Here is a 26761-nt window from a genome sequence, read left to right on the forward strand (position 1 = left end):
CTTCCCAGACTGCGAGAGAAGGGAGAGAGCGAGAGCGGGAGCGGGGGTTGCTCTTTCGCGGCAACCTCTCCCTGCTCGCGCCCTCTGCTTCTCCTGGAGAGTGCGTCCGAGGGAGACTGCAGTCTGCTGCACTCGCCGAGATGGCCAGTGCCAGCCACTCGTACAAAGAGTGCGTCGCTCGCTCTCCTTGTCGGCGTCATGACCCAACTGCGCCCGCGATCCCTCGACGCTGCCTGCCGTGCTCGCTCGTGTGCGGGTCTGGCGAGCTCTGAGTGGACTCGATACGGCACGAGAGCGCTGTATCTGTCAAGCGGGCCCGATCGACGCTCTTCGCACACTCACGTGAACCTCGTCCTCGTGCTGACCCTCGTCGTCGTCGCTCTCCGCCAAAACCCGCAGCACGAACGCAGCGTACTCGGCCGCCCTCTCGTCCGCCCTCGCCCACTTCCGCGACCTCGTCTCGAACCCGCACTCGCGCTCGTGGAAGCCCGTCTCGCACTCGGCCTCGTCGGCCGCGCCCTCGCCCTCGCCCTCGCACCGCCGCACCAGCTCGTCCGTCCCCGCCAGCGCCTGGGACACCCTCTCGACCAGCGGGCCCGGCGCGCAGAGCAAGGGCAAGGGCCGCGACCTTGTCGGCGACGCACACCCGCAGCTCGTGCAGGGTCTCGCCAGCCTCGACCCGGCCACCGTCCGCGTGCACCGCAAAGCAGACAAGGAGCGCAATGCCGAGATCGTGCGCGCCGTCGCAGAGGTGCCGTGCGACCCAGACCGCGTCGACTTTGAGGCGCTGAGGGCCGTCCTGGGCACGCCCGAAGTGCGCGCACATTGTGCGCTCTCTCTTCCTGCATTCGCCTTCGAGCCGTGCGCTGACTGGCTCTATTTGCAGGGGACAAGCTCGTCGACTCGGCCTCGACCATCTCGCTGCTCGACCCGCTCACGCGCATCTGCAAGACCGACTACCGCCTCGGCTGGCCCGCTTCCCCTCGCGACACCATCACCATCTCGCGCACCTTTCCCTCGCCCGACGGCTCGTCCCTCATCGACCTCTCGACGTCGCTCCCACGCGCGGCCGACGAGCCTGCGTTCCTCCGTCCCGCTCCGCCTTTCGTGCGCGCAAACGTCCACCTAATGGCGTGGTGCTTCCAGCTCGTCCCGCCCTCGCCCGCCGGACCAGCGTCTCCATCTCTGGGCGGCACTGCACCTTCCACCTCACCCTCGTCGACTTCGGCGCTGTCGACCTCCCCTGGGCCCTCGTCCTCGCTCTTCCCGCCTTTGACCGGGTCCACCGCTCAGCCGCAACCACACCGCCTCCGCATTACGCTCTTCTGGCAATGGTCCCTCCGCCTCTCTGCGCCCCTTTCTGCCTCGCCTTCCCCTCTCTCGTCCTCATCCGCCTCGTCCCCGCACGTCGCGCACATCGCGCAGCTCGTCGCGTCCTTTGTGCACTATGCGCGCACTGGCGGCGGGAGCGGCGCCGGAGCGGGCGCGGGCCTCCCGCTGCTGAGGGGCTATGGGCGCGGGGTCGAGCTCAATCGCGACGAGTACGACGTGCAGGCCGAGACGCGCTCGATCGAGTATGCTGTCGTCGTCGTGCCCGAAGAGGCCGGCGCAGCAGCGGCAGGGAAGGCGACGGATGGGAGAGAGCAAGAGGAAGAGGAGGAGGAGCAGGCGGTCGGGGGCAACTTGCAGGGACTCGACGAGCTCGCGCGCAGGAGGGAGCGCGTGCGCCTCGAAAGGAGTATCGAGGTCTCGCTCCCGCCGCTCGGCGTGCTCTTCCCCACCGCGCCGCCCGCTCCTGCAGACGGCGCCGCCTCGCAGCAGCCGACGAGCGCGGCGCCGCCCGACGCGCCGAGCAGCACCGACGGGTGGGACATCCGCATCTCGGTCAAGCCCCTCGGCGGCTCGTCCTCTCTCAACTCGACCCCAGCCCCCTCGTCCTCCTACGCCCTGTCCCTCTCCGCGCCCTCGCCCACGCCAACCGTGCCCTCTCCCGTGCCCGGCACGCGCCTGACCCTCCGCCTGACGCACGCCCCGCTCCTCAGCCCGTCGCACCTCGTCCGCGCGAGCGTCTCGATCCAGCGCCTCGCGGCCTCGCGCGGCGTGCGCGTCAACGGCGAGAAGCTCGACCTCGAGCGCGTCGACGTGCGCGACCCGCTCGGCAGCGGCGCGGCAGCGAGGGCGAGAGGGTGGGACGCGGTCCTCGCGGCTGCGGCGGGCGCCAAGGCGGGCGCGTCGATTGCCGACGACCAGAGCTCGATTCGCACGACGGGCTCGACTGCCGCTGCCGACGCCGTCTCGCTCGGCGGCGGCGCGCCGGCCGAGTCCGCGGGCCCGTCTGCAGCCGCGCAGCAGATTGCGGCGCTCCTCCGGCGGTCGTACATCTACTTTCTCTCGCTGCTGCAAGAGCCACCGGCCAAGTGGCGGCACGTGAGCGACTCGCAGGGCGTCACCGTCACGCAGCTCCTGTCGCCCGACCCGACCCTGACCATCTACCGCGCCGAGGCCGTCTTTGTCGGCGTCGGCGTGTGGGACGTCTTTGCGACCGTCGTCACGCAGGGCGTGCGCAAGACGTGGGACAAGAATGTCGAGGAGTGCGTGCTCGTCGCGGACGAGGAGAACGGCGCGGGCGTCGGCGAGCTGAGCGAGGTGTGGTGGGAGCGCAGGAAGGGGCAGTGGCCCGTTGCGTGCGTCGCGCATCTATTCTCTCCTGTCTCAGCTGCTCGTGTGCTCACTCCTGCGAGGCAGGGCACGAGACTCGGTCCTCCTCCGCACGGCCTACAAGTCGCCGACGACGGTGCACATCTTCTCGTCCTCGACCGACGACACGAACCTGTTCCCGTCCCTCCCTTCGCCCGCGCCTGGCACGATCCGCATGCAGACCGACCTGTACGGCTGGTCGATCGAAGCGCTCTCGCCCACGACGACGCAGATCACGCTCCTCGACCAGTCGGACCCGAAAGGGTGGAGCACAAAGTCGAGCTGGACGCCCAACGCCCTCATCCAGGCCGTCGCCGGCGTGCGAGACTACTCGATCAAGCACGGCGCACCGCCCGTCGTCACGCGCTTGAGCGGCGCCGGCGCACGCAAGGTCGCCGAGGAATACGACCCCGATAAGGCGACGCTCCGCGTCGAGTATGCCATCCCGTCGTCGCTGGGCTCTTCGTCTTCGCCCGCTGTGGGAGCGGAAGATGCGCTCGTCGAGTGCGAGATCCGCTGCGACGCCGCGAGCTGGGCCAGCAGCGGCATCGACGTGGTCGTTGACCCGCCGCCGACGGGCGTCTCGTGTCTCGCGCGGCACCGCCTGAGCTCGGGCGGCGGCCTGTGGCTCACGATCGAGCACGCGCGCGAGCTCGTTGCCAATGAAGGCCGCGTCGTCGTCACGGTCCGGCGCGCGCCCGCCGCGCTCGCCGCGTCGTCGTCCGCGGCAGGCGCGCCCGCGGCCGCGGCAGGAACGGCCGTGTTCGTCAACGGTGCGCGAATCAAGGCCGACGTCGAAGTGCTCGACGACGACAAGGTGCGCGCGCTCGAGAAGCGCAAGCGCGTCAAGGCGGCGCCCGTCCCGCTCGACCAGTACGAGACGCTCGGGCCGCGCGTCGGGCCTGGGCCCTGGGCGGTCGCGAGCGCGGCGACGACGGCGCAAGGAGCTAACGCAGGGCTGTCGGGAGCGGCGGGCAAGGCTGCGGCCGGGTCAGCGGGGGCAGGCGCTGCGAAGGATGCGCTCGGCGGCAGCGGAGTCGACGCCAAGGATTTCGCGGCCGCACAGGCCGTCGCGGCGACCGTCACCGACGATCCTCAGGCTGCAGCTGCGGTCGCGGCGGCGGCGGCAGTTGCTCTCGAAGCGTCGACTGGCTCGCCCGACCCGGATGCGAGTACGGCAGACGCGTCGACGAGCGCTGTCAGTGCTGCGCCCAAACCACCGCTGGACCCTCCTGCATGCGCGCTCGAAGCGCTTGCGTGGCTGCAGAGCTTCCACGCCGAGCAAGGTCCCGAGTTGACGGATCCGGCGCCTGGGTGGGCCATCGTCAGCGAGCGAGGCGGGACCGTTGTGCGCAAGAAGGTCCTGCCGCGCATTTCGGAGACTATTCCGGTCTACCGCGGCGACAAGATCGTACAGGGCTTGACGGCGGACGAAATCGCCTCGATCGTGACGAGCGTCGGATGCCGCAAGAGCTGGGACGACCGCATCGACAGCGCGACACCGCTCGCGAGCTACGGCCACGGCGTGACGACCTGCGCGCTCATCTCGAAGCCAAACTTCCCATTCAAGGGCCGCATCTTTCACGTCGCCACCGTCAATGCCGCCGTCAAGGTTCCCTCGGCCAGTTCGGGCGCCTCGACGTCGACCGTCCTCTTCGTCGCGTCAGCTTCGTACATGCCTTCGACCGAGCCAAATTTCGACACAAACAAGGTCAACCCGTCGACGCTGCCCACTGGCGAAGTCCTCCTCGAGGGGTGGATTCTCGAGACGCTCGACCCGTACACCTCGTCCGTCCTTGCCATCCCCTCGACGCGCTGCACATACGTCGCGTGTGTCGACCAGAAGGGCTCCGTTCCGCTCGCGCTCAATGGCGTCTTGAACGCCAATCTCGCCAAGTCGATCTCGAGCGTCGAACAGCTCGGCAAGGCGTCCGGCCCATCGCCACGTCTGTGGGCTCCGAGCGCAGGCGTGCAGATCGAGGGCCCGCTGAGTGACGACAGCGACGTGGACTGCGTATGGAAACTTGGCTCGCCACCGCGGACGAGCGGGAGCGAGTCGAGCCAGGCGCTCGCAACGACGTATGACGCCGCAGAGGGCGTGTACCGCTCGCTCTTCCGCGTCGGCGGGGAAAGGCAAGACGTCTCCGCTGTCGACGAGCCCTCCGCGAACCCGACTGTCACCCGCAAGACGCGCGCTGACGACAAGGCTCCGAGTGGGCTGACCAAGTCCAAGCCTTCGCCACTGCTCGCGCCCTCGATCCCCGTCGGCTCGACGCTCCTAAGAAGTGAGCTACCGCGCAGTGCTTCCGTCAACCTCGGCTCGGTCGCCCCGCCTGTCCTGCAGAAGCCGCCGACGGTCTCGGAGCTCTCGCACAAGTCGAGTCGCAGCTCTCTGAGATCGAAATCGCCTCCTGCTGCGCCGTCGACATCGAATGCGACTGCCGGAACAACCGCGCCTGGACCGACGTCCGGCAGCGCGGCCACTACAACGGCTTCGTCCGAGGTGATGGACCCGAGCGCGTACGATCTACTCGTTGCAGAAATCGTCGTCGACCTCAAGCAGTACCCGCACGGCTATTCTGTCAACGCCACCTCCCAGCTCGTCAGCCCTACCCCCGACGAGCCGCTTTCGCTCGACCCGCTCCCGCCTCGTTCACTCGCGCCTTCCGCTTCCACCGGCCCGCCTACGCAGATCCCGCTCCGCTGCGTTGCGCATGACGCGCCCCTTCCGTCCATCCTCACGGCCTCACTCGACGCTTGGAAGCGCGCCAACCACCTTGTCCGTATTCTCGTCCCAACCGGCGCCATCACGCACCCGATCCGGGACCCGCTCCGCGCCGACGACGAGAAGAGCAAGCCTGCCCCACCAGACTGGTTCCGCCTACTCAGCGAGGACGGCGCGCTTGTCGAGGTCAAGATCCTCGCGCTTCCGCCGCCCAGTGCCGCTGCGGAGCGGGAGCGCGCGCTCAAGGCGAAGCAGCAGCGCGTGTCAGCGGGCGGCGCCCCTCCGCCGCTGCCGGAAAAGGACACGAGTGCGAGCGCTGCGAATCAGGTGACGGGTCAGGCAGCGAAGAGCGTCATCTTCAACGGTGAGAAGCTCGTCGTCCTGAGCCAGAAGGAAAGCAAGTCGGTCCTTGCGCGCTTCGAGGACGACGAGCTCCCGCTGCAGGGTGCCAAGATCAGCCGGTGCGTCGAGGTTTTCTCTTCCAATGCCTCACCACTGTTGACTCCGTGTTCGGCAGTGTCCCGCCCCCGAAACCTCGCAAGGCCTCCATCGTCGGCGACGTCGAGCCTGAGCGCCCAGTTGTGGAGCTGCTCCCGCCCGAGCTGCGCAAGCCCCTCGCGATCGCAACTCGCTTGCTGGCCCCGAAACCCGTCACGCCTGCGGTTGACGACTTCGAGTTCCCGGACCCAAAGTCGCCCGGAAACGTGACGCCCGCGGTCGAGGAGGCGCGGTCGCCTGTCCTCGGCAGCAAAGCGCACCTTGGTCATGCTGTACGCGCTTTTCCACCTGACATTGTGCGCCTTCCGTACTGACTAGAGTTCTGCAGTCCTCGCGCCGCGACACGGCCTCGTCCGATGCGGCGCCGTCGCCGCTCAGTAACCTTCTCGGCCAGTACACGCGACTCGGCCAGCAGATCATGACGACCACGGTCGACGTGACCGAGACGTCGCCAGCGGGCGTCGTCGCCGTCCGCCGCACCTACACGCTTTCTTTCGTGCTCCTCGTCGCCATCTGCGCATTCCTCCTCGGCTCGCTCTTGCGCTCCCTCCTCACACGTACGTTGCTGCGCTCGTCCGTCATTCTAGTAAGTCGCTCACTTTTTGTGCCGTGCAGCCGCCGACTACATCATCTATCGCCCCGAGTCTGCCGCCGAGCACGCAGATGTCGAGCAGGCTCTGCTCGAAGCGGTTGACTTTAACCGTCGTTGGCGCACTGCCAAGCGTCTCGTCGAGCTGCGAACTGGATGGTCGGGTATGCGCTGGGATCTGATCGTTGCCGCTGTCAAGCGGGACTAGTTGATTGCCGTACAAATTTCTCAGTTGTTGTGCTCTGTTTCCTCCACGTACTAGCATGTCTTTGCATCTGCCTTGTTGACATCACGACGTCCTGCTTCTCTCACACTCTGAGGCGCCCCGATACGAAAGCGACGACAACAGTGGGACTGCAGATGAATGAACCCGGGACAAAGCGACCATCTCCCTCTTCCTCGACCCGCTACAAGCGCACTCACACCTCGTCATATCCGTCGTACCCGTCGTCCTCCTGCTGCGTCGCGAATTGCGAGCGCCACGCCTGCTCATCCTCGTCGTCATCCTGCGCCTGCGTGCGCTTCTTCGAACGGCCTTCGCTGGCGACCGAAGGCGCCTCACTCGGCGCGCGACTGCTCTGGCGCCAGGTCGGCTCGGGCAAAACAAGCGGCGTGCCGACGCGGCTGCCTGCGCGACTCCCGTACCGCTGCCCGATGAACGGCTCGTCGTCGTCCTCCTCGCCGTCGGCGCCGCCGCGCACGCTCGACGCCGCGCCGCCGTAGGTCGACCCAGCATCCGAACCCGACGCGTTGAAGAGGTTGCGGATCGCGTCGTAGTTGATCTTCTTCGAGAACTTCTTCTTCTCGAGCATCTTGGTCGTCGCGTCGGCCGCAGTCAGACCGGTAGCGTTGGCGCCGTCGCGGGGCTTTGTGCGCTTGCGCTGCAGAGAAGTGGATGTCAGCGGTGTGCGCCGGAAAGAGGGAGGGAAAGAACGTACGGGCCGCTTCGAGAGAGGCTTGAGCTCGCCATCGGGACCGGTCTGCTTCTCGGCGAGTTCACGCAGGTACTCCTTGTTGTTCTCCATCCACAGGCGACTCTTAATCTCGACCTCGGCATCGGTCAGGATGAAGGCGTCGAGCTCGTCTTCGTCGAGGTTGTCGAGCCGGTCGTCCGTATTGAGCTCGACGGCGGGCGACTGCGAGACCTTGAGGCGGTGCGCGTGCTGCGAGTCGAGCTCGCGCATGAGCTTGGCGCCCGTGGTCGAGTCGAGGTACGTCGACATCTCGTCACGCATGACGGCCTCGTACTGCTCGCGTGCGTCGCCTTCGAGCACCTCCTCCGCCGCATCCTGCTCTGCCTCGTCCTCCCCCGCCCCTTCGCCAGCCTCGACGTCGGGCTCGACGCGCTTGCGCTTACCGAGTGCCTTGGCCGAAGGACGCAGCGGCGGGGGCATGCCGCCCTCGCGCTCCGCCTCGTTCTCCTTGCCCTCTGCCGCCGGCCCGCGCGGCTCGCCATCTTCCGCCTCGGCCGTTGCCTCGCGGTCGGCAAGCTCGCGGAATGCGCGGTCGCCAAAGGCGGTGCTTGTCTCGCTCGCGTCGCTCATGGCGGTGCCCTCGCGCGCGGCGCGGTCGCGCTTCTTGCGCGCGTCCTCCTCGCGCTTGATCCCCTGCGTGTACGCCGGCGGGTCCTGCGTCTCCTCGAGCCAAATCGAGCGGAAGTCGGCGACTGTGAGCGCGCCCGAGGCCGTCTCTTGGAACTCGGCGAGACGCTTGCGCAGCGTCACGTCGGCAATCTTGACGACCTGGACAATCTCTTCGATGCTGCGGCGGAAGTTGTTCATGCGCGCGGCGAGGAGAAGGCACGCGCCGCAGATACCCGAGGGGCGGCGGCCGATCTGCATCCAGTCGCGACCCATGCGATTGACGAGGCGGGTCGCATCGAGCGCGACCTTCTGCGTCTCTTCGCCAAAGTCGAGCAGGGCGGCAAAGCGCGTGATGTAGATGACGGGGTCGACAATAGGGACGTTGATCGATAGCTCGCGGACGAGCTTGAGGTAGGTCGAGCCGAGCACGAAGACGTTGATCTGTCGATGTCGTGCAGGTCAGCGTCGTGATTTTAGCGTCTGATGATCCGCACGCACCTCGAGAAGGTCGGAGAAGTCGATGAGCATCTGGGTGCCGTTGGCCTGCCTGCACGCGGCGTACAAGCACGCCGCCGCGACATACTGCGTGCGGCGACCCTTGGTGAAGTTCATGTTGACGGCGAGGTTGAAGAAGCGTGTCGCGACGTTGCAGAGATGCTCGCTGAGGCGCAGACCCGTAGCGAGCTCGGAGATGCGGCGACGACCTGTGCGCGATAGGCAGTGAGCGGAAGTTGAGCAAACCATACGAGAGAGCTGAACACACCGTTGAGGAGCGTCTGCTCGCGCGACTCTTGGGTGGCGATGCCGCGCTGACGGTAGCCTGCTGGTGCACGCGCGCGAGCTGTTGCCGAGGCAGTTTGGAAAGGGTCAGCAGGATGGAGGTGTGTAGCTGGGCGGCGGATGCGCACTCTGGTCGGCACCGACATAGCTGCCCTGGACGATGGCTGCGCCGCCCGACGTCTCGCCGAACTGGATCTCGCTGACGATGCCGTTCTCGGAGAGCACGGTGCCGCAGCTCGTGCAGACCGTCTGGGCGTGGTCCGCCATTTCGACGACCGAGTCTTCGCCGCAAGATGTACAGATCATGGTGATTGTGTGTCGCGAGTCTGTGTATCTCAAAGAGGTCAGAAAGCGTCGCCTTCGCGTGAGAGAGGTAGACGACGCACGGAGCGGAGGGGGCTGTGCGAAGATGCGGGTACGGCCGCTGGGAGGATGTAACCGGGTGACGGGGCTGTCAGATCCTCACTTGAGCGCCTTCAAAAGCGCAGGACACGCCTCAGGCCGTAGTTGCGTCGAGCTGTCATCAGGTGAAGAAGCAGAGAGTCAGCTCTCGCGCGATCGCAACGCCCTGAACGCGCATAGCGGCACGTCTTAGCGGGTGCAAAAAGGTGAAGACACGTGCCTGTCAAAGTCACAAAGCGCTCTGAGGGGATGCTGTCGGACTGAGCCGCCAAACACTTGCGAGGCGAGGAGCCGGCGAGGCGGTGAAGGTGATTCTTCTCGCGCCGAAACAACAGCCTGAAGCTCAAATAACGAGGTTTGAGCTGCTCTGAAACACGCCTGACTCTCTAGGCAAGTCTGTGCGAACGCCGGGTCGAGGCAGACTGCAGCGTCTATCGCTGCTGCAGCTTGTGCCGCTCTTGCCTCTCGACGACATTCACGTCCTCGCACAACAGCAGAGACAGACGTTTGGACTGAGCGGGACGGCTACGTTCGGCTCTCTTGCTCCGACAGCTGCTGGCACCGTCATCCGCGCTTCCAGGGTGGCCGCCCTGTCTCTCGAGACCAACCTCGTCCATCGCGCTTCCCGGTTTGGCGGAGCTGCAGCTGGATCGGGCTGACCCGGCTAAGTGCTGCCTTTGTGCCCTATTTCCCTTGCCCGGCTCTGCGTCCTCGCTGTAAAGCTCACGGGGGCCTAACCGATGCCCCCGGTCTCAGGTCCCCACTCAGCCTGCCCGATTCGGCGCCGCACCCGGGTCGCCTCCTCGTACGGGAAGAATGCATGTCGCGTGCGCTTCGATGACAGCTGCAGATCTCCGTCGAAGCACGCCCGGGCATGTCGATCGCTGGCAGCTCGTCTCATCCCTCGCCAGGGCTGCGCGAGCGCTCCCGCTTCTCGCTTCTCTCCCTCGTTGCTGCTGCTGTGCGAAGGCCGACCGATATGGCTGCCGCTGCAACGACACAGGCGCAGCTCTTGCAGCTGCTCTCGCAGCTGCCTCCTGAATCTAATCCTTACCAGGCTATTCAAGATGCGCTTCGCGATCAGCTCTTCCCCTCTGTGCCGTACAGCGCAACCTGCCAGCTATACTTCCTGGCCGCTGCGCTCGCCTTGTGCGTTTGTCGTTGTCCGACTGCCCATACGGTCTCGGCTGACCTCACGAACCACAGAACTGCGATGCTGGTCGCGGTCTCGCTCGCTTTGCGCTGGCGCAGAGGCGGCTTTTGGATCATGCGCTGGCACCAGCAGCCTCGCATGATTCACCCGCACGGCAGTATCAGTTGGTCGATCATCGCCTTTGTCATGCTCGTCTGTACGTTTGTCCTCTTCACGGCCTGCCAGCGAGTCTACTGACTTTCCCAGGATACTCCAGTCTTTGAAGTTCTCATTGCGGTCGTCATTCAGTTCTTTGACAGGGAGGCAACTTCAGCCTTTGCCTACTGGCTGTGCATTGTCTGGTGCGTGCATCTGAGCCCTCCTTACCTTGCCCGTCCTGACCGATGATTGCGCAGGCTCTTCGCCTGGCTCGGCGGACAAACGGCGGCATGGTCGCTCTTTGCCTCGTACATCGTCCACAAGTCCACGAAGACCGACTCGAGCTGCACACGTCTCGCCGCCGCCGCCAACATCCTCGGCCCGGGCTCGCAGGTCGTGTACACGGCCATCCTCCTTCCACTCGCCTGCCTCGCGGGCAGTGCCTACAGCAACGCAATCAGTCATTACCGCCAGCTGAGTCGCGCACTCAGTCAAGACTCTGCAGCGTGGCAGCCGGGACAGCCCGTAAACATCGTCAGCCTCGCTCCCGCGCTCCCTACGCTGCAAGCCATGTCGGACAACTTCGACCTCTTCCTCGTGCGGTTCCGCAATACGTTCATCTTCTACGCAATCACAGCGGCTCTCCTCACTCTCGTGCGATCTGCCTCTCGACTTCTGCATTGTTCGCTCGAAGTTGACCTTCTCACCTCGCGTAGGCGCTTGTCTCGATCGCGCTCGTGCACCTGACCTCGCTTCGCCAAGTCGTACGCGCGACCGGGCGTGACTTGTCCAACGCGAGGGAGAGCTCCGGAATACAGCACCGCAAGCAGCACCGCCAGGTCGAGCGCACGCTGCAGGTGCATTTGCTCTGACTCATTCTCGCCCGCAACCTGCTTGCTGACGGCGCTTGCACCTGTACGCAGTCTCTGATCCTCACCATCGTCGCCTTCTCCCTCCTAGGCACCCTCTTCACCATCACCGCCATCCTCGCCTTGACCTCCCCTCGTTCGCTCATCTCGTCCCCTGAGCGCGCTCAAGTAATCATCCTCCTCCCGCTCTACGCCTTTGCCGTTCTCGGTCTCCCCTGCGCCGTCCTGCTGGTCCTGCGTGCATGGGAGACCGTCCCCAGCGACGAGCGCCGCGCCGAGCAGCGCGACGAGAACGAGAAGCGGCGCGCTCCACCGACGGCATCCACCGCGCCCGAGACGCCGGTCAAGCGGCTCGGCTCGACCATCGCGGGTAAGCTGCACGCGATGCGTGGCGGGTCGGACTCGTCGCACCGCAGCAGCGACCTCTCGATCCGCCTCGCGTCGTTCGCGGGCCAGCGCCGGCCACTGAGCAGCACGAGCCAGCAGAGCTGGGGGAACGGAGTCGGGACGGGCGGCGAGGGCGGGAGCGCGATGCAGATTGCGGTCGACGTGAGCGTCGCGATCGACGAGGACGAGGAGCCGATCGACAAGGACCTCATGCGCGAGAGACCGTCGCAGCTGTGGGGCATCTAGCTGGACTAGACTTGCAACTTGTCTCTTGATGCTCTGTACGGCGGTCAGGCAAAATGTGCGGGCTACGGGGTGTATTACGGTGAGAAAGGTGTCGCCTATGGAGAAACACACATGGCGCACAACTCGGAGAGAAGAGAATGGAAGACCAGAAGAGGAGAAAGCTGTAAACAGTGTCTATGTTGCCGGCGCCCATCCTCACGCACGCCTCTTCCTCGCCTGCCCTCCGTCCTCTGCGTCCTCGCCACCCCTCTTCCCTCCGCCCGGCTCGTCCCCGCCGCCACCGAACGCCGCCGTCGCCGCACTCGTCAAGTCGGCAAGCCCGCTCCCGCCCGTTCCTCCCGGCGTCGAGTGGTCCGAAGCGTGCTGCAGCAGGTCGGGCGCCTCGCCCATGCCGAGCGGCGGGGCCGGGACTGGCGCGGACGTTGCCGCCGTGGGCCACTGGAACCCGCCGCTCGACGAGGCGGCACCGTTCAAGGTGGATGCGCCGGGGAGATTGTAGTAGGAGGAGAAGCCGGCGGTGGAAGCGGTAGGGTAGAAGGGAGACGGGAGGAGGTCGGCGGCGTAAGCCGACTTTTGCGGAGCGTTGTTCTGCGCGGTATACATCGTACATCGTCAGCGCGGTATCGTGAGGATGAGTGCTGAGGTGACGAACCTCGTCTGATCCGCGTGCTCCTCCTTGCGGCTCCTGCACAAACGGCGCTGCTCCCAGTCCAGCACCGAGGATGCTCGCGCCGCCCGCCGTGACCAACCCAGGCTGTGTCCCCTCTTTGACGCCCGCCTCGGCCGGGATTGCGACTGACAGTCTAGGCTTCGGCCCCCACGAGTCCTGCCGCTGCGGCGGCGGCGGAGCGGGCTGGTGACCCATCGGCGAGGTGTGCGCGTGCGGCGACGCGTGCGATTGGATCGAGGTGCTCCCGCTCGGCGTGTGGTGGTCGTCGTTCACCGCCGACGCGGCAGGAGGGGCGGGGAAGACGGGCGGCGTGCCGTGCTGCTGAGGCGGCTGCGGTCCCGCTGCAGGCGCAGGCGCGCCGTACATGGGCGCCAGCGCCGGATGCGTCTGCGGCGAGGCGTTGTGCTGCGGTGCGCCGAACAGCTGCTGATGCTGCTGCTGCTGCTGCTGCTGCTGCTGCTGCTGCTGCTGCTGCTGCTGCTGATGCTGGAGATTCGAGTCGGCAGGCGACCCTCCAGGCCAGCCGGGCATGCCTGGCCCGAGCCCGAATTGCTGAAGCATCTGCAGCTGCGACGCACCCTGCGCAGCCTGCTGCGCGGCGGCGACGGCGGGGCTCGACGCGCCGAACCACGCCGGGATGGCGCTGGTGCCGCCACCGGTTGCTCCAGACTGCTGCTGTCCGGGCTGAGGCAGGCCAGCGGGCCAGCCGAGCGCGCCGGGGAACGGCAGGTTCAAGTTGGGAATGGGCAGCGTGCCAGAGAAAGTGTGGAAGTTGGGAAGGCCGGTGGGGCCCGCGCTGAAGGGCAAGCTGAACGGGAACTGGCCTGAGAGATTGGGAAGGCCGGGCGTGCCCGCAGGTGGCGCTCCGAACGGCAAGGCGAACGGCATGGATCCCACCGGAAGGCCGTTCTGCAGGCCCGGGAAGAGGGCCTGGGCGGCGGAGGGGTCGGTTCCGCCGAGTTGTGGCGGGCTCGAGTCCTGCTCCTGCGGTTGCGGGAGCTGCGCGATCGAGTTGGCGCGCGATATCGAGGGCGTACTCGTGTCCTCGCTGCCGGCAGGGCTGCCCGCTGCAAAGGCCTTCGCCTTGCGCTCGGCGGCGGCTCGTAACGCCTGCTTGCCCTTGCTCGCCTGCGGAATCACCTTGACGCCCGAACTTCCAGCCGCGACATGCGGCTTGTCGTCCTCCTCGTCGTCGTCATCCTCGTCCTCGTCCGAGAGGGTCGTCATCTTGCCGCCGGTGCCCCTCTTCGTCGCCGCCACTAGGTCCTTGTTGAGGTAGTCCTCCGGGCCGCGCTTCTCGTGTGCGGGACCAGCGTACTGTGGAGAAATGACACGTCATGCTACGGTCCTCGGACCAGCAAGGCAGAGGAGGACGCACGTGAGAGTAACGAAGCAAGATCGAGTCCATGTCGCCCGAATGAAATCTGCACGCGAAGGTCGAGGCTGTTGTCAGTCGAGAGCGCAAGGATCGCAGCGAGTTGAGCAATTCGTCGACGCACTCGAACAGCTTGCCGTTGGCGTTGAAGACGATGACGGCAACATCCGCCGAGCAGAGCACGCCCAATTCGTACGCCTTCTTGAACAGACCGTTCTTGCGCTTGAGGAACGTCACCTGGCGATTGCGGTCGTCCTTAATGGGCGCGATCGAAATCTTGCGGCGACCCATGGCGGCCAGGGGTGGGAGCGAAGCGGGTCGAAAAGAAGGAGGGACGAGCGGAAGTGTTCAGGAAGTTCCGACGCCGCGAGCGATAGTTCGAGCAGGAAGCTGTTCTCACACCGCGTGGTCGGCAAGGCAGCGCAGAGAGGCGCGCAGGGACGGCGGAGGCAACAAGTCAAGTCAGCGCATGTGCACGCCAGGCTTCGGCTCCCTCATTCGGATTCCTCCCGCTCCAAATACGGCACGCACCTCGGAACTTCGAGACGCGTTGATAGATAGCTAGGCGAAGCGGGCAATACGTGCACGCGACGACTGGCGGTGCGCGAGGATGTTTGCGATACGCGAGGCCGAGTGTATGCAGACGCGCAGCAGCAGCAGCTGAGGCACCCGTCGACGTTCGGCGAGTGCGCAAGCTCGTGGTGAGCACGAGAGAGCTTGGCGAAGGCGTCACTGGCGCGCAAGGCCTCGTCCCGGGCGAGAGGACGGTGCCGGCAGTTCCGACTGCGAAGGCAGCGGGCGCGAAGGCAGGTGGGCGGCGTGCGAGGATCAGCGACGACGCAGCGGTCGGGCGTGCAAGTCGCGTGGGCACGGCAGAGCTGCACTCGAGAGCATGGCGGGCAGAACAGGCGGTCGATCGAGGCGGTGCAGCGACGGCGGACGGGAGGGCCAGGCAGAGTCAGCCGAGCGGCGAGCGGGCGGAGCGGCGAGGCGAGGGCAATGCGCGGACGCAAGGTCAGCACAGCAGACACGGCAAGGACAAGAGGAGCAAGGCTCTACGCACGGCTTGGGCTGTGTGCGAGGGCGCGCCCCGATGTATTTCGAGCGATGCGGGAGGGGATGCTGGGCGCGACCATTTTCGGCGCTGGTCCCTCGCTCGCTCTCCTTTTCCATCCTCGCGCTCTCCCTCTTCCCCACGCCGGCCCTCGCGCCATCCGATGGAGCGCAACAAAGTGACGTGGCTGCAACCTCGTTTGGGCATTGACACAGAAGACCATGAAGCGGAAACGAAACGAGAAACAACATCCCGCTCTATCAGACGATCCACTTCCAGTACCTGCCCTCGACGAGGCTCTCAGCCGGCGTAAGGGGCGTCCTGGGTGTCCGAACTGGCGGCGCAAGCCCGCGACCCGATGCTGCCGCGGACGGCGTCGGCTCGAACGAAAAGGCGTACGCGACCGGACTGCCGCGGTCCGCGCGCAGCGACTCGGTCATGCTGAATGTGCTCAGGCGCGCCTGCGAGCTGCGCGGTGCGAGCGAGAGCGGCGGCGGAGGCGGCGAGATGGGACTCGAAGTGATGGACGACAGGGACGCGACGGACGGATTCTTTGCCTGCTTGGCCGGCAGCGGCGCGGGCGGGAATGTGTACTCATTGATACCTTGTGCCCCGGGATGACCATAGAGGTCGTCCTTCGTGTCGGCGTCGAAGGACCCGCCCTTGACGTCCGCGTCTCGCTGCGTCTCGACGAGCTCGAAGTCTTCGGGCATCTCGAGCGCGAGCGCCCGTCGCGCCGACGCGTACGGTACCGTCGACTTGCGGCTGTCCTTTGGCGGAAGCGGCGGAGGCGGCGCGCCGCCCTCAGCGAGCGAAACAACGTGCACCGAAACGTTGACACCGTCCACCGACGAGGTCGGCGAGGAGCGGTCGTACGACCGCACAAAGAGGAGAATGGATGTAGGAAGGCCAAGTACGGCGAAAGCGTAGCTGCGGAATGGCCAGGGTTAGAACAAGTTGCCCAGTGGGCTGGACATGAGACGCACAGCGGAACCAGGGTGAACACCTGCATGGTCGTGGCATCGGTGATTCCGCGGGGATCGCGTGCGATGGCGATAGACACCGCCATGAACGAGACTAAAGCCGCGAGCTCGACTCAGTACCAACATGCACAGCCAAGACATACGCGAAGACGCACGGCCGAGGAGGGAGAAGGCGCCGATCGTGATGGCGAGATTGGCGTAGGTCTGCCGCATCGTCTTGCGCTGGGAGCGGTGGGTGCGGCTGGAGGAAACATTCGATCCGGCGCTCCAGCTCGAGGCTTGCTGCAGGACGCGGCGGAGCGAGAAGAGGTAGAGCGAAGCGACGCTTGAGAGGATCTGCGTCCGGCGGTCGTCAGTGCGTTGCTTGCAAGAATACTTCGCATAATACTCACAAGTGTCAGGAAGGCGGCAAACCCCGCATAGACGGCAAAAGTTGCCTTGAACCAGCGCAAGAACGGCCTCAACTCCGCCTCGAGCGCTTCGAGAACCGGCATAGCGGGCGCGAGACTCAGGATCGAGAATCGGCCGGTGTAGGTAGCGGCACCGTCGGCGAGGAATCGATCGAGCTCGCCAAAGTGATCCATCAGGCGCGAAAAGTGGTGAGTTGCGAGGGCGCACAGGGGAACGACCGAAGCCGTGAAGATGGTGGGAATGGTGATCGCGGCGCCGTTGACGTAGGGCGCGACAAATTCGATCGTGTCGGCGTGGCCGTAGGTATGCAGATGAAGCAGGAAGGAGACGGAGATCCCCCATGCCGCGGTGAACCCGCCGTACCATGCCGGTAGCTGCGAGACATCAGCGTCAAGCGGCTTCGACGAACGATTGCAGTGTCAACTCACCCAGGCGAAAAGCTCCCAGGCAATGTAGCGTGTGGGATCGCTGTTGCGGTCGAAGTACTGGATGTTCGCGATGACGAGGACCTCCATGACTATAAGGAGGATGTGATCAGCTCCGATGATCTCGTGCTGTTCAGCATATCGAGCGAAACAAGCAAAGAAGACGCACAGACAAGAAGGATGACAGCCCAAATTGACCACGAAACACTGAAGTGCGGTCGCCACAGTCGCGGCGAGTCGCCGAAGTGCAGGACCCAAAAGGTCCGTTGCCATATCCGCACGGCAAGCGAGCTCGCGACGAATAAGAGCGTGCTGAAGGAGAGCGGGACATCAGCGATACTCGATCAACGGGAGGGAAGATAGCGCTCCTGCACTCACAGTGCGAAGCAGCAGGCGAGAGCGATGAGCTGTTTACGGAAGCTCGGCGGCACATCTGGTGCTAGACTTGCCCATAAGAAGCCCTGCAGCGCCTCATACGGGTTTGCTCCCTCCGGTAGCGAAGCGATGAGTTGCAGCAGCTGCGCCTGCAGGTCTTCGAGTCTGCTCATAGCGCCTGCTAGCGTGAGCCAGAGAAGAGTAGGAATGCAAAGGGACGACGTGCATTGAGGAGACTCGTCTCTCGTTCATGAGAAGCGGCCCGTGTCCGCTGGAGGAGGCGATGATTCGGCGAAGCCGGCCGTCTCCTGATGATAGGACGAAGCGCACAGTTCTAGCCCGCGGGCAGCCTCGCCGGAAGACGCATCGATCCGATTGTATCCGAGCTGGGCATACTGGGGCTGTTGCGCCGCGACCTCGTCGTCGGGGAAGCAGGGTCCGCTTGGCCGACGAGCGAACGAAGCGGTGCAGCGGACCGTGCACAGAGCATCCACGCATCGCAGCAGCGAAATATGCGCGCTCCCACGATCACCTCGAAGCCCGCAGCGCTGGCACATGGGCTCTTGACCAGAAAGACTGCGAGCGAGGAGAAGCTCTCTTCCTCAGTGGCTGGAGATGGCGCTGGAGCCGTTTCAGCGAGCCTCAGAGATCAGCAACAAGCGGAAGCTAGCTCGTAGCGCTCAGCTCGAGCGCGGGCGTTATGCGGACGAGGACAAGGACCGCTTCGGCCGAGTCGCGGTTTGGTTCGCTGCTCCTTACATCTCTCCCGCGAGACCGAGTCCTGCCAGGGCAAATGTGAGTGCGTCCACAACGCTTGCTACCCCTGTGTCAGGCTCAAAGACCGGCGCGAGCCCTCGCGACCGAGGCGTCCGTTTCTTCGCCTCCTCGCTCTGACCTCCGCCTCCCGAGTTCAGCAACGACGTTGGCGCCGGCCGAGCCGCGCACAAAGGTGCTCCGCCACGTAGAGCTCACGAGGCAACCCTAACAGAGTTTGTCAACCGGGAGACAAGGGCTGGCGCTCGTCCTTCCCCTGCCCTGTCAGATCGTCCCGGTCGCTCTTTGTGAACGATCAGGCCGCCAGGACACAGGCTCAGCTACTTGAGCGCGAGTTGTTGCTTCTGCTGCTCTCTTGCTTCTGTTCTTCACCTGCTTCACGCCTGTTGAGCTGGTCTCATGCTTCCCAACTTCTTCGTCCGCTTCTGCGCGGCCGTCCCCTTGCTCAGCTTGCTGGCAAGCTCGTGCAACGCGGCTCCGACCGCGCTTCCGGACACGCAAACGATCTCGACTCCGCATGGCGACGTCACCGGAGCCGTCATCGGCTGTAAGTTCACTTTCAGCTCTTTCACCTGGTGTTTCATTCCTTGCTGACACCGTGCTCGCCGCTTCCCCTTGTTGCAGCGGTCCGCCGCTTTACGGTACCCTTTGCTGCCCCGCCGACTGGCCGTCGCCGCTTCCTCAAGGCCATGCCAGTCGACAAGTGGACGAGGTACGGACCCGCTCAATTCAGCTCGCTTGCACAATCTCGCTCATCGGGCTTGGGCAGTCTCAACGGCACGCAGCTCCCCTCAAAGTGCTTCCAGACGAATGAGCAACATCCCGAGGGCGAAGGCGATGAGGATTGCCTCTACATGAAGTGGGTTGTCCCTGACCACCGTGGCAGATTTCGATTTGACGTGCCCGTCTTGCAGCGTCTACTCGCGGTTGGGCCCGAGCCGTCCAAACGGTCAGCGTGACCCGGTTCTGGTCTGGATCCATGGCGGCTCCTTCCACTCGGGCGGAACGAGCGATCTCGACGCCGGCATCCGCTCGTTCGTCGGTGAGCGTATCGTTGTGGTCTCGCTTCAGTACCGCCTCGGCATGCTCGGCTGGCTCAAATGGGGCACTCGCGGCTTTGCGGGGAACCAGGGCCTCACCGACGTGATTGAAGCGCTCAGTGCGTCCTGCTGCTTTGCATGGCTCTCGCCTGTGCGCTGTACTGACTTGCCCTGCTTCTGCCAGAGATGATCAAGTCCGACATTTCGGCCTACGGCGGTGACCCGTCAAGCATTACGATCGCCGGTCAGTCGTCCGGCGCCGAGCTCATCAAGACGCTTCTCGTCACGCCGAGCGCCGCAGACCTCTTCGAGCGAGCCATTCTCCAGTCCGCCCCGCTCGACTTTGTCGACCAGAGCGCTTCGACCGCCTCGGCAGTAGGCTCGATGGTCGGAACGGAGTTCGGCTGCGCGCCTCGCGCCGTCCGGTACTGCGTCCAGAGGCAGTCGCTCGACCGCATCGCTCAGGTGCAGAACATCGTGCTCAGTCCCTCGCAAACGCTTGATCTCGCCTCAGCCAACCTCGACTTCACCGCTGTTGAGCCTTTCCGCCCGCACGTGGACGGCGAGCTCGTGACCCGTGACTTCCGCCAAGTCATCGCTTCGGGTGACCAGCTCGAGAACCCGTCGCGTCCTCTGCTTTTCTCGACCGTCAAGAACGAGGGCTGCAATGGCGTGCGCAAGCAGTAGGTCGTCACCCCCTGCTGCTTCCTCTGTCGGGTGCTGACGGTTGTGCGCATCAGACTCGCTCAATTCCCCGAACCGGCGTGGAACCAACTTGCGCCCGGTGTCCTCATGGCCCTTTTCCCGACCCGCTTCGGCCTCATCCAGAGCTCCGGACTGTACGACCTGAACGCAGAGGGTGATGACTTGCGCGACGAGCTCTCGCAGCTCACCACCGACTGGAACTGGTGCGTCCGCCGGGCTCGACTATCAGACGGCGTGACATTCGGCTGACTTTGTTCCCTCACGATATAGGGTATGCCCCAACCAGCAGACCGCACTCGGCTCGGCTGCCAAGAGCGGATACAGCGGCAACGTCTTCCTCGCCGAGTGCGTCATCTCGCCTATCTTACCAACCAGACGTGACAGTCTGATTAACCAACGCCTCGCAGATTCGACATGGGTATTCCTCGCTACCCCGAGGACAGCATCCTCGGATGCGACCGTGGCGTCGGACACGAGTCTGTCTCCTATCTCGCGCAAATCTTGTGCGGGCCAAGTGCTGACCCTAGTCTTATTACAGGGACGACATCTTCGCCGTGTTCGGTAGTTCGCTGTCTGCGAACTATTCCGCCGCGCAGAAGAAGCTCATTTCGGAGGTGCAAGAGCGCTGGGCTGCCTTCGTCCGCCGCGGCTCGCCCAACCTGAACGGCATTCCCGAATGGCCGGCCGTCGCCGCTTCGGAAGGTGACCTGAACGTCTGGGTCTTTGGCGCCGACTCGAGCAAGGGCACGAGCGCCGTCCGCAAGACGCAACGCACCGAGGCGTGCGCAGCCTACACGACCGCCTGAAGTGCTTCCTGCCATCTGTGAGTTCAGAACGCTTCCGCCTACGCACCCATGCGAAGCACTGACGCATTTCGTGTCCGCTAAGAACGCAATAGCGTCGATACCCACACCGTTTCTTCTCACCAATCTCGCTCATCTCGCAACAATCGCAACCGCAATCTTCGCACCTTGCAAAACAGACTCCGCCGACCATTCTTGACTCGACTCCGTGATCTTCGTCCCTTCACTGGTACCTTCACTTGCCATTTGGCTTTCCGTAATCCAGCTCTTTCCGCTTCGTCCGTCTTTTCCCTTTTCTTGCTCACTGCAATCGCCCATCTCAACGAATCTCTGGCATCCGCTCTGCGGGAAGCACCTCATCTCAGTGTGCGGCGCAGCCTGCGCTGGCGCTTCGCGAAGAAACGAAACGTCCTGAAGACGGAAGGGTGAATGCGCATGCGATACAGGGCTGGGCAACTCCCTCCTCCTCCTATTCCTCCCCCTGTGATATGTGTACACGCTGCCTGACAGACCAACCTTGTGAGGGAGTTGGACAGGAAGAAGCGCGTGAAACGAACAAACCTGAGTAACGAGCCTTCCGCTTCGACAGTCAGAAGACGCTCACGTCTGCTTGGCGCCGACACCGCCCATCTGCCGGACCTGCTCGGCGGCCTTGCGTTCCATCAGATCCTGTCGAAGCTGCAACACGCGGCGCTTGTTGAAGTAGTCGACCTGTTGCATTCGGGCGAAGAGGCGGTGCAAAGGGTGAGCAAGCGAGTTCGAGCCGCCAGCGTAGAAAAGCCAGCTATCGTTTGTCTGTGCACTACGCAAAAGTTGCTGTGCACGCAGAGCTGCACAAAGCTGCCCGCCACATCCGCCCGACCCTCATCATCGTCCCGAGGAGAGGCTAGGAGATGCGCGCTCACCCAGCTCCCGGCGCACTTGCCCTTGTACTCGTCGTTCTCCGCCTTGCACGTCGTGCCCTCCTCCTGCCCCGGGACCTGCACGCCGTTCTTGTCGAGGCAGGCGAAGTAGCGATCCCGGCCGTCCCAGCACTGCTGCCGCGCAGAGCGGTCGGGCGCAGCGCCGTCGGGTGCGCTGCTCGGCGACGAAGGAGACGAGGAGAACCAGCCCATGCTTGTCTGCACTTGAGCGGGAAGAGGTGGCGGTGACCAGGCGAGAAGGCTTCGGGCTTCGCTGCGGCTTGGAGATCGGTTCGAGACGAAGGCTCTCATAACGACTTCTCTATGTTCGTAGCACTGAAGTTAAAGTACATCCGATGACCAGCGCTGGCGGAAAGGGCGAGCGCCAACGGGAGACCCGAACCGAGGAAGAACCAAGTATGAGGGAAGCCGTACAACCGTGCCGCAAGAGGTGTAAGTGTTCCGCAGCTCGGTCGGCGCGTAGACCGACCGACGCGGAGGACAGGTGAGAAAGCCCCAGCAAACCGTGTATGAAGAGGGGACAGAAACGAGGGAGACTGCAAAAGGTGGAAAGAGGGTAAACGATAACGACCTGCGCCCATTGGCGAACGCGTGTATGAGGTGACGCCGGTGGAAGGTTGAAGATCGGTGAAGACACTGCTGAACGTGACGAAGGGGAGAACCGACGCAAAGGATGATGCGATGCCGAGTAGGATATGGACAGGTACGACAGATTGTGCGTGAGGCGAGACGTCGATCAAGCGTACGGAAAGGCGAGGCGCTAGGTATGCGAGTGCGATAACGAGAGGCAGTGGACGACATGTCGGAACAAGGCGAGGCGAGATGGAGAGAGGAGCAGGGGTGAGAGGTGCAAGTTCGGGGTTGACGAGGCGATCAGACGACGACAACGTCGTCATCGTCGTCGTCGTCGCGCTCCGGGCCAATGACCGCGTTGAGCGGCGGGAAGTGCGGGCCCGAGGCATTGACCATGGCCTGGCGTGCAGCGCGCAGGGCCGGGTTCTTGCGTTCGACGCGGCGCTTGTCGGCGATGAGCAGGTATTTCCGCAAGTCGACCTCAAGAACACTGTGTGCGTCGCGGCGCGTGTCAGTGGAGGAAGGAGCCGAGACAGACGGAAATGGATCGTACGGCTTGGTGAGGATGAAGGATGCGCCAGACTCCAGATACTGCTCCTGGTCCGACAAGACTGCAGTAGCAGCGCAGTGTCAGTCGTTTGAACAATGGGAGAAGCACAAAGCAAGAGAAGCGTACGAGCATTGGCGGTGACGCCAACCACGAGATCGTCCCTTCCGAGCTGCCGCAGCTTGGTGACGACCTGGACGCCCGAGCAGACGGGCATCTGGTTGTCGAGGAAAACAATGTGGTAGTGCTGGAAGGCGTCAATCCCGACCGACTCGGCCGGTGGGCCCGGGAGGCCAACCTTCTTGGGTTTCTTGCGGGCGATGGCGACGCCCCGCTCGGCTGCGTCGATCTCCTCAGGGGTGCCGCTGCCGCTACTCTCTTCGGCGCCATCTGCAGACGCCTGGCCTGGAGGCGGTGGCGCGAGGATCATGTCGAGCGCGATCTTGCCGTTCTCGGCCGTCTCGACTTCGCACCCGAGGCGGAGCATCATGCGGCTCATCAGGCGGCGCGTGAGCGTGTCGTCATCGACGACGAGCACCTTGAGCGGGCCGTCGGGGAACTCGAGCTTGCCCGACGTCGACGCCGCAACGGCTGCGGCAGTCGCAGGGCCGGGCGCCAGCGGCTGCGCGATGGGCGGTAATGGCGCAGGTGACACGACTGGCGACGAAGCTTCGGCTGGCGAGAGCGTCACGTCGGCCGGTGCAGACGCGGACGAGACGTGCGAGCGATTCTCGGGACGAATCGGTCCGCCGAGCGAAAAGTGCGGCGAGAAGATGGCGGGCGAGGTGGCGGATGTTGCGCCCGACATGAAGAGGTGCGGTGTAGCGACGTTCGGGGGAGTGGGAGTGTGAACGAAGAGGTTTGGGGTGGTGACGTTCGGGATGGCAGGCGAGGCGGGAGGCGAGAAGCGCGAGGTGGGGATCGATAGCTGCGTCGTGACGGACGAGTCGCGCGGTCGAGGCGACGCGAGACTCGACTCGTCGATACTGTCGAGTGTCGGATCGCTTGAACGCTTGCGCAGCGAGCCCACGAAGCGGTAGTCGCTTGCGCCCGAGGAATCGGTGGCCGGCGTGACGGCGGTCGAGTCGCCCTTGGGGTCCTTCCTCTGCCCCAATCCCGACAGACTTGATCCGCGACCAGCGCCAACATCGGCAAAGCCGCCCGACTTGGCGCGTGGCGAGGTCGGGGGTGCCGAGGGGAAGGTCGACAGCGCGTACGGCATCTCGATCCAGAACGTCGAGCCCTCGCCGACCTTGGAGCGCACGCCGAGCCGACCGCCGGAGAGCATAACGATCTGGCGGACGAGCGAGAGACCGAGACCGGTGCCCTTGCCGCCCTGCTCGCGCCCGACGGCCGTCTGGACATACGGCGAGAAGAGGCGGCTCTCGGCCATGTCGCTGCTGCGGATGCCGACGCCCGTGTCCTGCACCTCGAAGCGCACGACGAGCATCTGCGGCGTCTGCGGCGACGTCTTGGCCTCGTGCTGCTGGAGCCGGTTCGGCGTGAGCCGCGTTGCGGTCGTCTCGCCGGGCGCGAGCGTGTCATCCGTCTTCGCCGACGCGTGCGACTTGGCTCGCTCGCGGTCCTGCCCGTGCTTCTCGTCGTCACCATCTTCAAGACCTGCCAGCTCGGCCGAGCTGGGGAGATTCTGCGGCGTGTCGTACGATTCGAGCGGGTAGATGAGCTCCGTCTTGATCGTGATGCGCCCGCCCGCCGGCGAGAACTTGCACGCGTTGCTGACGAGGTTGCCAATGATCTGGCGCAGGCGCATCTCGTCGCCCATGACGACACCGTCGCCCTCCCTGACGGCCATGTTCGGCGGGAGGGGCTGTCCACCCCGCGAGGCCTGCACCGCGAGCTCGTCGATGCGGACGTCGAGCGTCGTGTCGAGCGTGAGGCCGCGAGCGGCAGCGTCGAGGCGGAGCGGGACGAAGATGGAGCGCATCACGTTGTGCAACGAGAAGGGGCGCGACACGGACGAGAAGCCGCCGCGCTCCATGCGCGAAAAGTCGAGGACGTCGTTGAGCACCTGCGACATCATCTGCAGCGAGCCCTCGAGCGCCGAGTACTCGATGGCGTTCTCCGAGTCCTTGTTGAAGACATTGAGCCCTTTGAGGTTCTGCACGGCCAGCAGCGCCGTGTTGAGCGGGACGCGAACCTCGTGGAAGATGTCTGCGGGTGCGCACGTCAGACGGTAAAGACTGCAAAGTAAGGCCGGGGAGGCTCGGACGCACAGCTCGAGAACCGCCTCTTGGCGTCCATCTGCCGCTTCTCGTTCTGCTGTGCGCGCTGCTTGGCCTTGAACGAGATCTTGAGTTCGGCGCGCATGGTGTACATACGTCGGTCCGCCATCTCGCGCAGGTAGTGCAGGAACAGGATGAAGCCCTGGAAGAGGAGGACTGCGGTCATGTCGCTATGTCAGCATACGGTCAAGCAGAAGACGTCGGGTGAATCTGACGCACTGTTGACGACGTTGCGAACGTAGGCGGGGCGGTCGGGAAGGATGAGGACGGCGACGATGACGAGCCAGATCACATCGAAGATGACGGCGAAGAGACGCTTCTGGCCCATGGCGAACAGCGCGACAGTCGGCAGCGCCGTGACGTAGTAGAACGTGCTGCGGGTGGAGCGGATCAGGGGTCCCGTCGAAGCACGAGGAACGGGAGGCGCCGAGACGACGTACGCCATGAAGTCCTTTCCGCCGCAGTTCGGGTTGGACCTGTAGAAGTGGCACATGTACTGGTCGACGGGATTGTGGATCGCCGGGAAAACGATGGCGCAGAAGACGAGACCCTGCCAGAGCCACGTATGCCGACGCGGCACGTCGAACGCGGCGAGGGCAATGAGCGGGACGATGAAGACTGGCCAGATCGCCCACAGCGACGCCTTGTTCCACGCTGACCAGGGCTTGGGAATGAGCGCGACGGTGAGGGCCCAGTTGATCGTAAAGTACATCGCGCCGAAGATGTGCGAGCCCTTGCCGTTGTACCAGCACTGCAGGAACACACGGTCAGCCTCAGATGACCCTCGTTCTCGGGCCGATTGACGCACCTCCTTCTGATACGCATCTTCGACAGAGGGGTCGTGGTAGCTCGGCTGCACCAGGGTGTAACCGATCAGTCTCCTTCCCCACGGGTACACACAGCGGCCGAGAAAGCAGCGCACCGCGAAGAACCGGCTCATGATGGGCCAAACCCGATACCGCACGAACCCGATGGCAGCGTCGACCGGCCCGTTCGCCTCGTACGCCGTCTGGCGGAAACTGCTCCCATCGCTCGGCATGGTGCCGATCTGGCCCGTGCCGGGACTCGTTCCCGTCCCCGTGTTGCCGCGGTGGCTCGCCGACGCCGAGGGGATCGTCGTGCGCTTCCAGCAGTCGTAGTCGTTCGTCTGCTCGACGACGACCTCGTCGACGCCCAGGTCCTCCTCGTCGCCCTTCTCGCCGTCCTTGCCTGCGCCGCCCAACACTCCGGCTCGCCGCCCGCCGGCAAAGGTGCTCCCCGTGTCCGACTCGGTCGTGGCGGTCGGGTCGCCGAGGCTCTCGGACGGCGCCGAGCCGTTGCCGATGCGCCGCTTGAGCTTCTGCCACCGCACCTTGAGCTTGTTGGTCGTTCCCGGCGGGACGAACGCGACGGCTGGCGGCGGGAGGAGCGAGTGCTCTCCCGGCGTCGATGGCCCCGTCGCGAGCTTGTCCTCGAGGTGGTCGGGGTTCGAGTGCTTGCTGAAGGACGACGCAAAGCGGCGCTGTCGCGGCCGCTCGCTGACGGGGGACGACGGGACGTTCATGTCTCGTGCGACAGGGTCAGACATGGCGCGGTATTGAGGATAGGGGCGGTCAGGAGTCGGAGTCGAAGACGGAGGCTGGGCGGGAGTCGGGTGCGTCGTTGCCGAGAACGAGACGCGGGAAGGTGCCGGAGAAGACTAGCGGAGTGCTGTCTGCGCCAGAGCGGTACACAGTACGACTCTGAACTGTCTCCGGTGGCGCGAAGGCGGCCTGGAAAGGCGCGCTCTGTCGGCGGACAAGCCCGTTCGCAGC

At 64.8% G+C, this 26761-nt stretch overlaps 8 protein-coding genes across 8 annotated transcripts; 3 read left to right on the forward strand and 5 right to left on the reverse strand.

The window, feature by feature from the left end:
* Positions 1 to 140: 140 nt before the first annotated feature.
* Positions 141 to 6717, forward strand: JCM10292_006378 (uncharacterized protein; the record flags this gene model as incomplete). Its single annotated transcript, XM_076649643.1, has 7 exons — positions 141 to 169; positions 400 to 827; positions 887 to 2684; positions 2746 to 5883; positions 5940 to 6192; positions 6249 to 6477; positions 6536 to 6717. The coding sequence occupies 7 exons, from the start codon at positions 141 to 143 to the stop codon at positions 6715 to 6717; spliced, it is 6057 nt and encodes a 2018-aa protein (XP_076504822.1).
* Positions 6718 to 6928: 211 nt separating this feature from the next.
* BRF1 (transcription factor TFIIIB subunit BRF1) lies at positions 6929 to 9178 on the reverse strand (the record flags this gene model as incomplete). The annotated part of the gene is made up of 5 exons (XM_076649644.1): positions 6929 to 7390; positions 7448 to 8533; positions 8591 to 8796; positions 8856 to 8933; positions 9001 to 9178. 5 exons carry the CDS (start codon positions 9176 to 9178, stop codon positions 6929 to 6931), a joined length of 2010 nt encoding a protein of 669 aa, XP_076504823.1.
* Positions 9179 to 10253: 1075 nt separating this feature from the next.
* JCM10292_006380 (uncharacterized protein) lies at positions 10254 to 12067 on the forward strand (the record flags this gene model as incomplete). The annotated part of the gene is made up of 6 exons (XM_076649645.1): positions 10254 to 10423; positions 10481 to 10623; positions 10684 to 10768; positions 10823 to 11219; positions 11282 to 11422; positions 11489 to 12067. 6 exons carry the CDS (start codon positions 10254 to 10256, stop codon positions 12065 to 12067), a joined length of 1515 nt encoding a protein of 504 aa, XP_076504824.1.
* Positions 12068 to 12262: 195 nt separating this feature from the next.
* JCM10292_006381 (uncharacterized protein) lies at positions 12263 to 14403 on the reverse strand (the record flags this gene model as incomplete). Its single annotated transcript, XM_076649646.1, has 4 exons — positions 12263 to 12655; positions 12720 to 14054; positions 14116 to 14161; positions 14237 to 14403. 4 exons carry the CDS (start codon positions 14401 to 14403, stop codon positions 12263 to 12265), a joined length of 1941 nt encoding a protein of 646 aa, XP_076504825.1.
* Positions 14404 to 15426: 1023 nt separating this feature from the next.
* Positions 15427 to 17533, reverse strand: JCM10292_006382 (uncharacterized protein; the record flags this gene model as incomplete). The annotated part of the gene is made up of 7 exons (XM_076649647.1): positions 15427 to 16096; positions 16153 to 16243; positions 16305 to 16485; positions 16542 to 16934; positions 16989 to 17077; positions 17155 to 17297; positions 17364 to 17533. The coding sequence occupies 7 exons, from the start codon at positions 17531 to 17533 to the stop codon at positions 15427 to 15429; spliced, it is 1737 nt and encodes a 578-aa protein (XP_076504826.1).
* Positions 17534 to 18533: 1000 nt separating this feature from the next.
* On the forward strand, positions 18534 to 20685 carry JCM10292_006383 (uncharacterized protein; the record flags this gene model as incomplete). The annotated part of the gene is made up of 8 exons (XM_076649648.1): positions 18534 to 18681; positions 18759 to 18993; positions 19049 to 19293; positions 19359 to 19857; positions 19915 to 20082; positions 20150 to 20224; positions 20287 to 20355; positions 20418 to 20685. 8 exons carry the CDS (start codon positions 18534 to 18536, stop codon positions 20683 to 20685), a joined length of 1707 nt encoding a protein of 568 aa, XP_076504827.1.
* Positions 20686 to 21282: 597 nt separating this feature from the next.
* On the reverse strand, positions 21283 to 21797 carry COA6 (Coa6p; the record flags this gene model as incomplete). Its single annotated transcript, XM_076649649.1, has 2 exons — positions 21283 to 21393; positions 21588 to 21797. 2 exons carry the CDS (start codon positions 21795 to 21797, stop codon positions 21283 to 21285), a joined length of 321 nt encoding a protein of 106 aa, XP_076504828.1.
* Positions 21798 to 22478: 681 nt separating this feature from the next.
* On the reverse strand, positions 22479 to 26535 carry JCM10292_006385 (uncharacterized protein; the record flags this gene model as incomplete). Its single annotated transcript, XM_076649650.1, has 8 exons — positions 22479 to 22668; positions 22732 to 22789; positions 22855 to 24897; positions 24960 to 25124; positions 25188 to 25342; positions 25409 to 25719; positions 25777 to 25821; positions 25891 to 26535. The coding sequence occupies 8 exons, from the start codon at positions 26533 to 26535 to the stop codon at positions 22479 to 22481; spliced, it is 3612 nt and encodes a 1203-aa protein (XP_076504829.1).
* Positions 26536 to 26761: the final 226 nt, after the last annotated feature.

The sequence above is a fragment of the Rhodotorula paludigena genome, assembly GCF_050403205.1.
Source record: "Rhodotorula paludigena JCM10292 DNA, Rt_paludigena_JCM10292v1_ctg26, whole genome shotgun sequence".
Classification (NCBI taxonomy): Eukaryota; Fungi; Basidiomycota; class Microbotryomycetes; order Sporidiobolales; family Sporidiobolaceae; genus Rhodotorula; species Rhodotorula paludigena.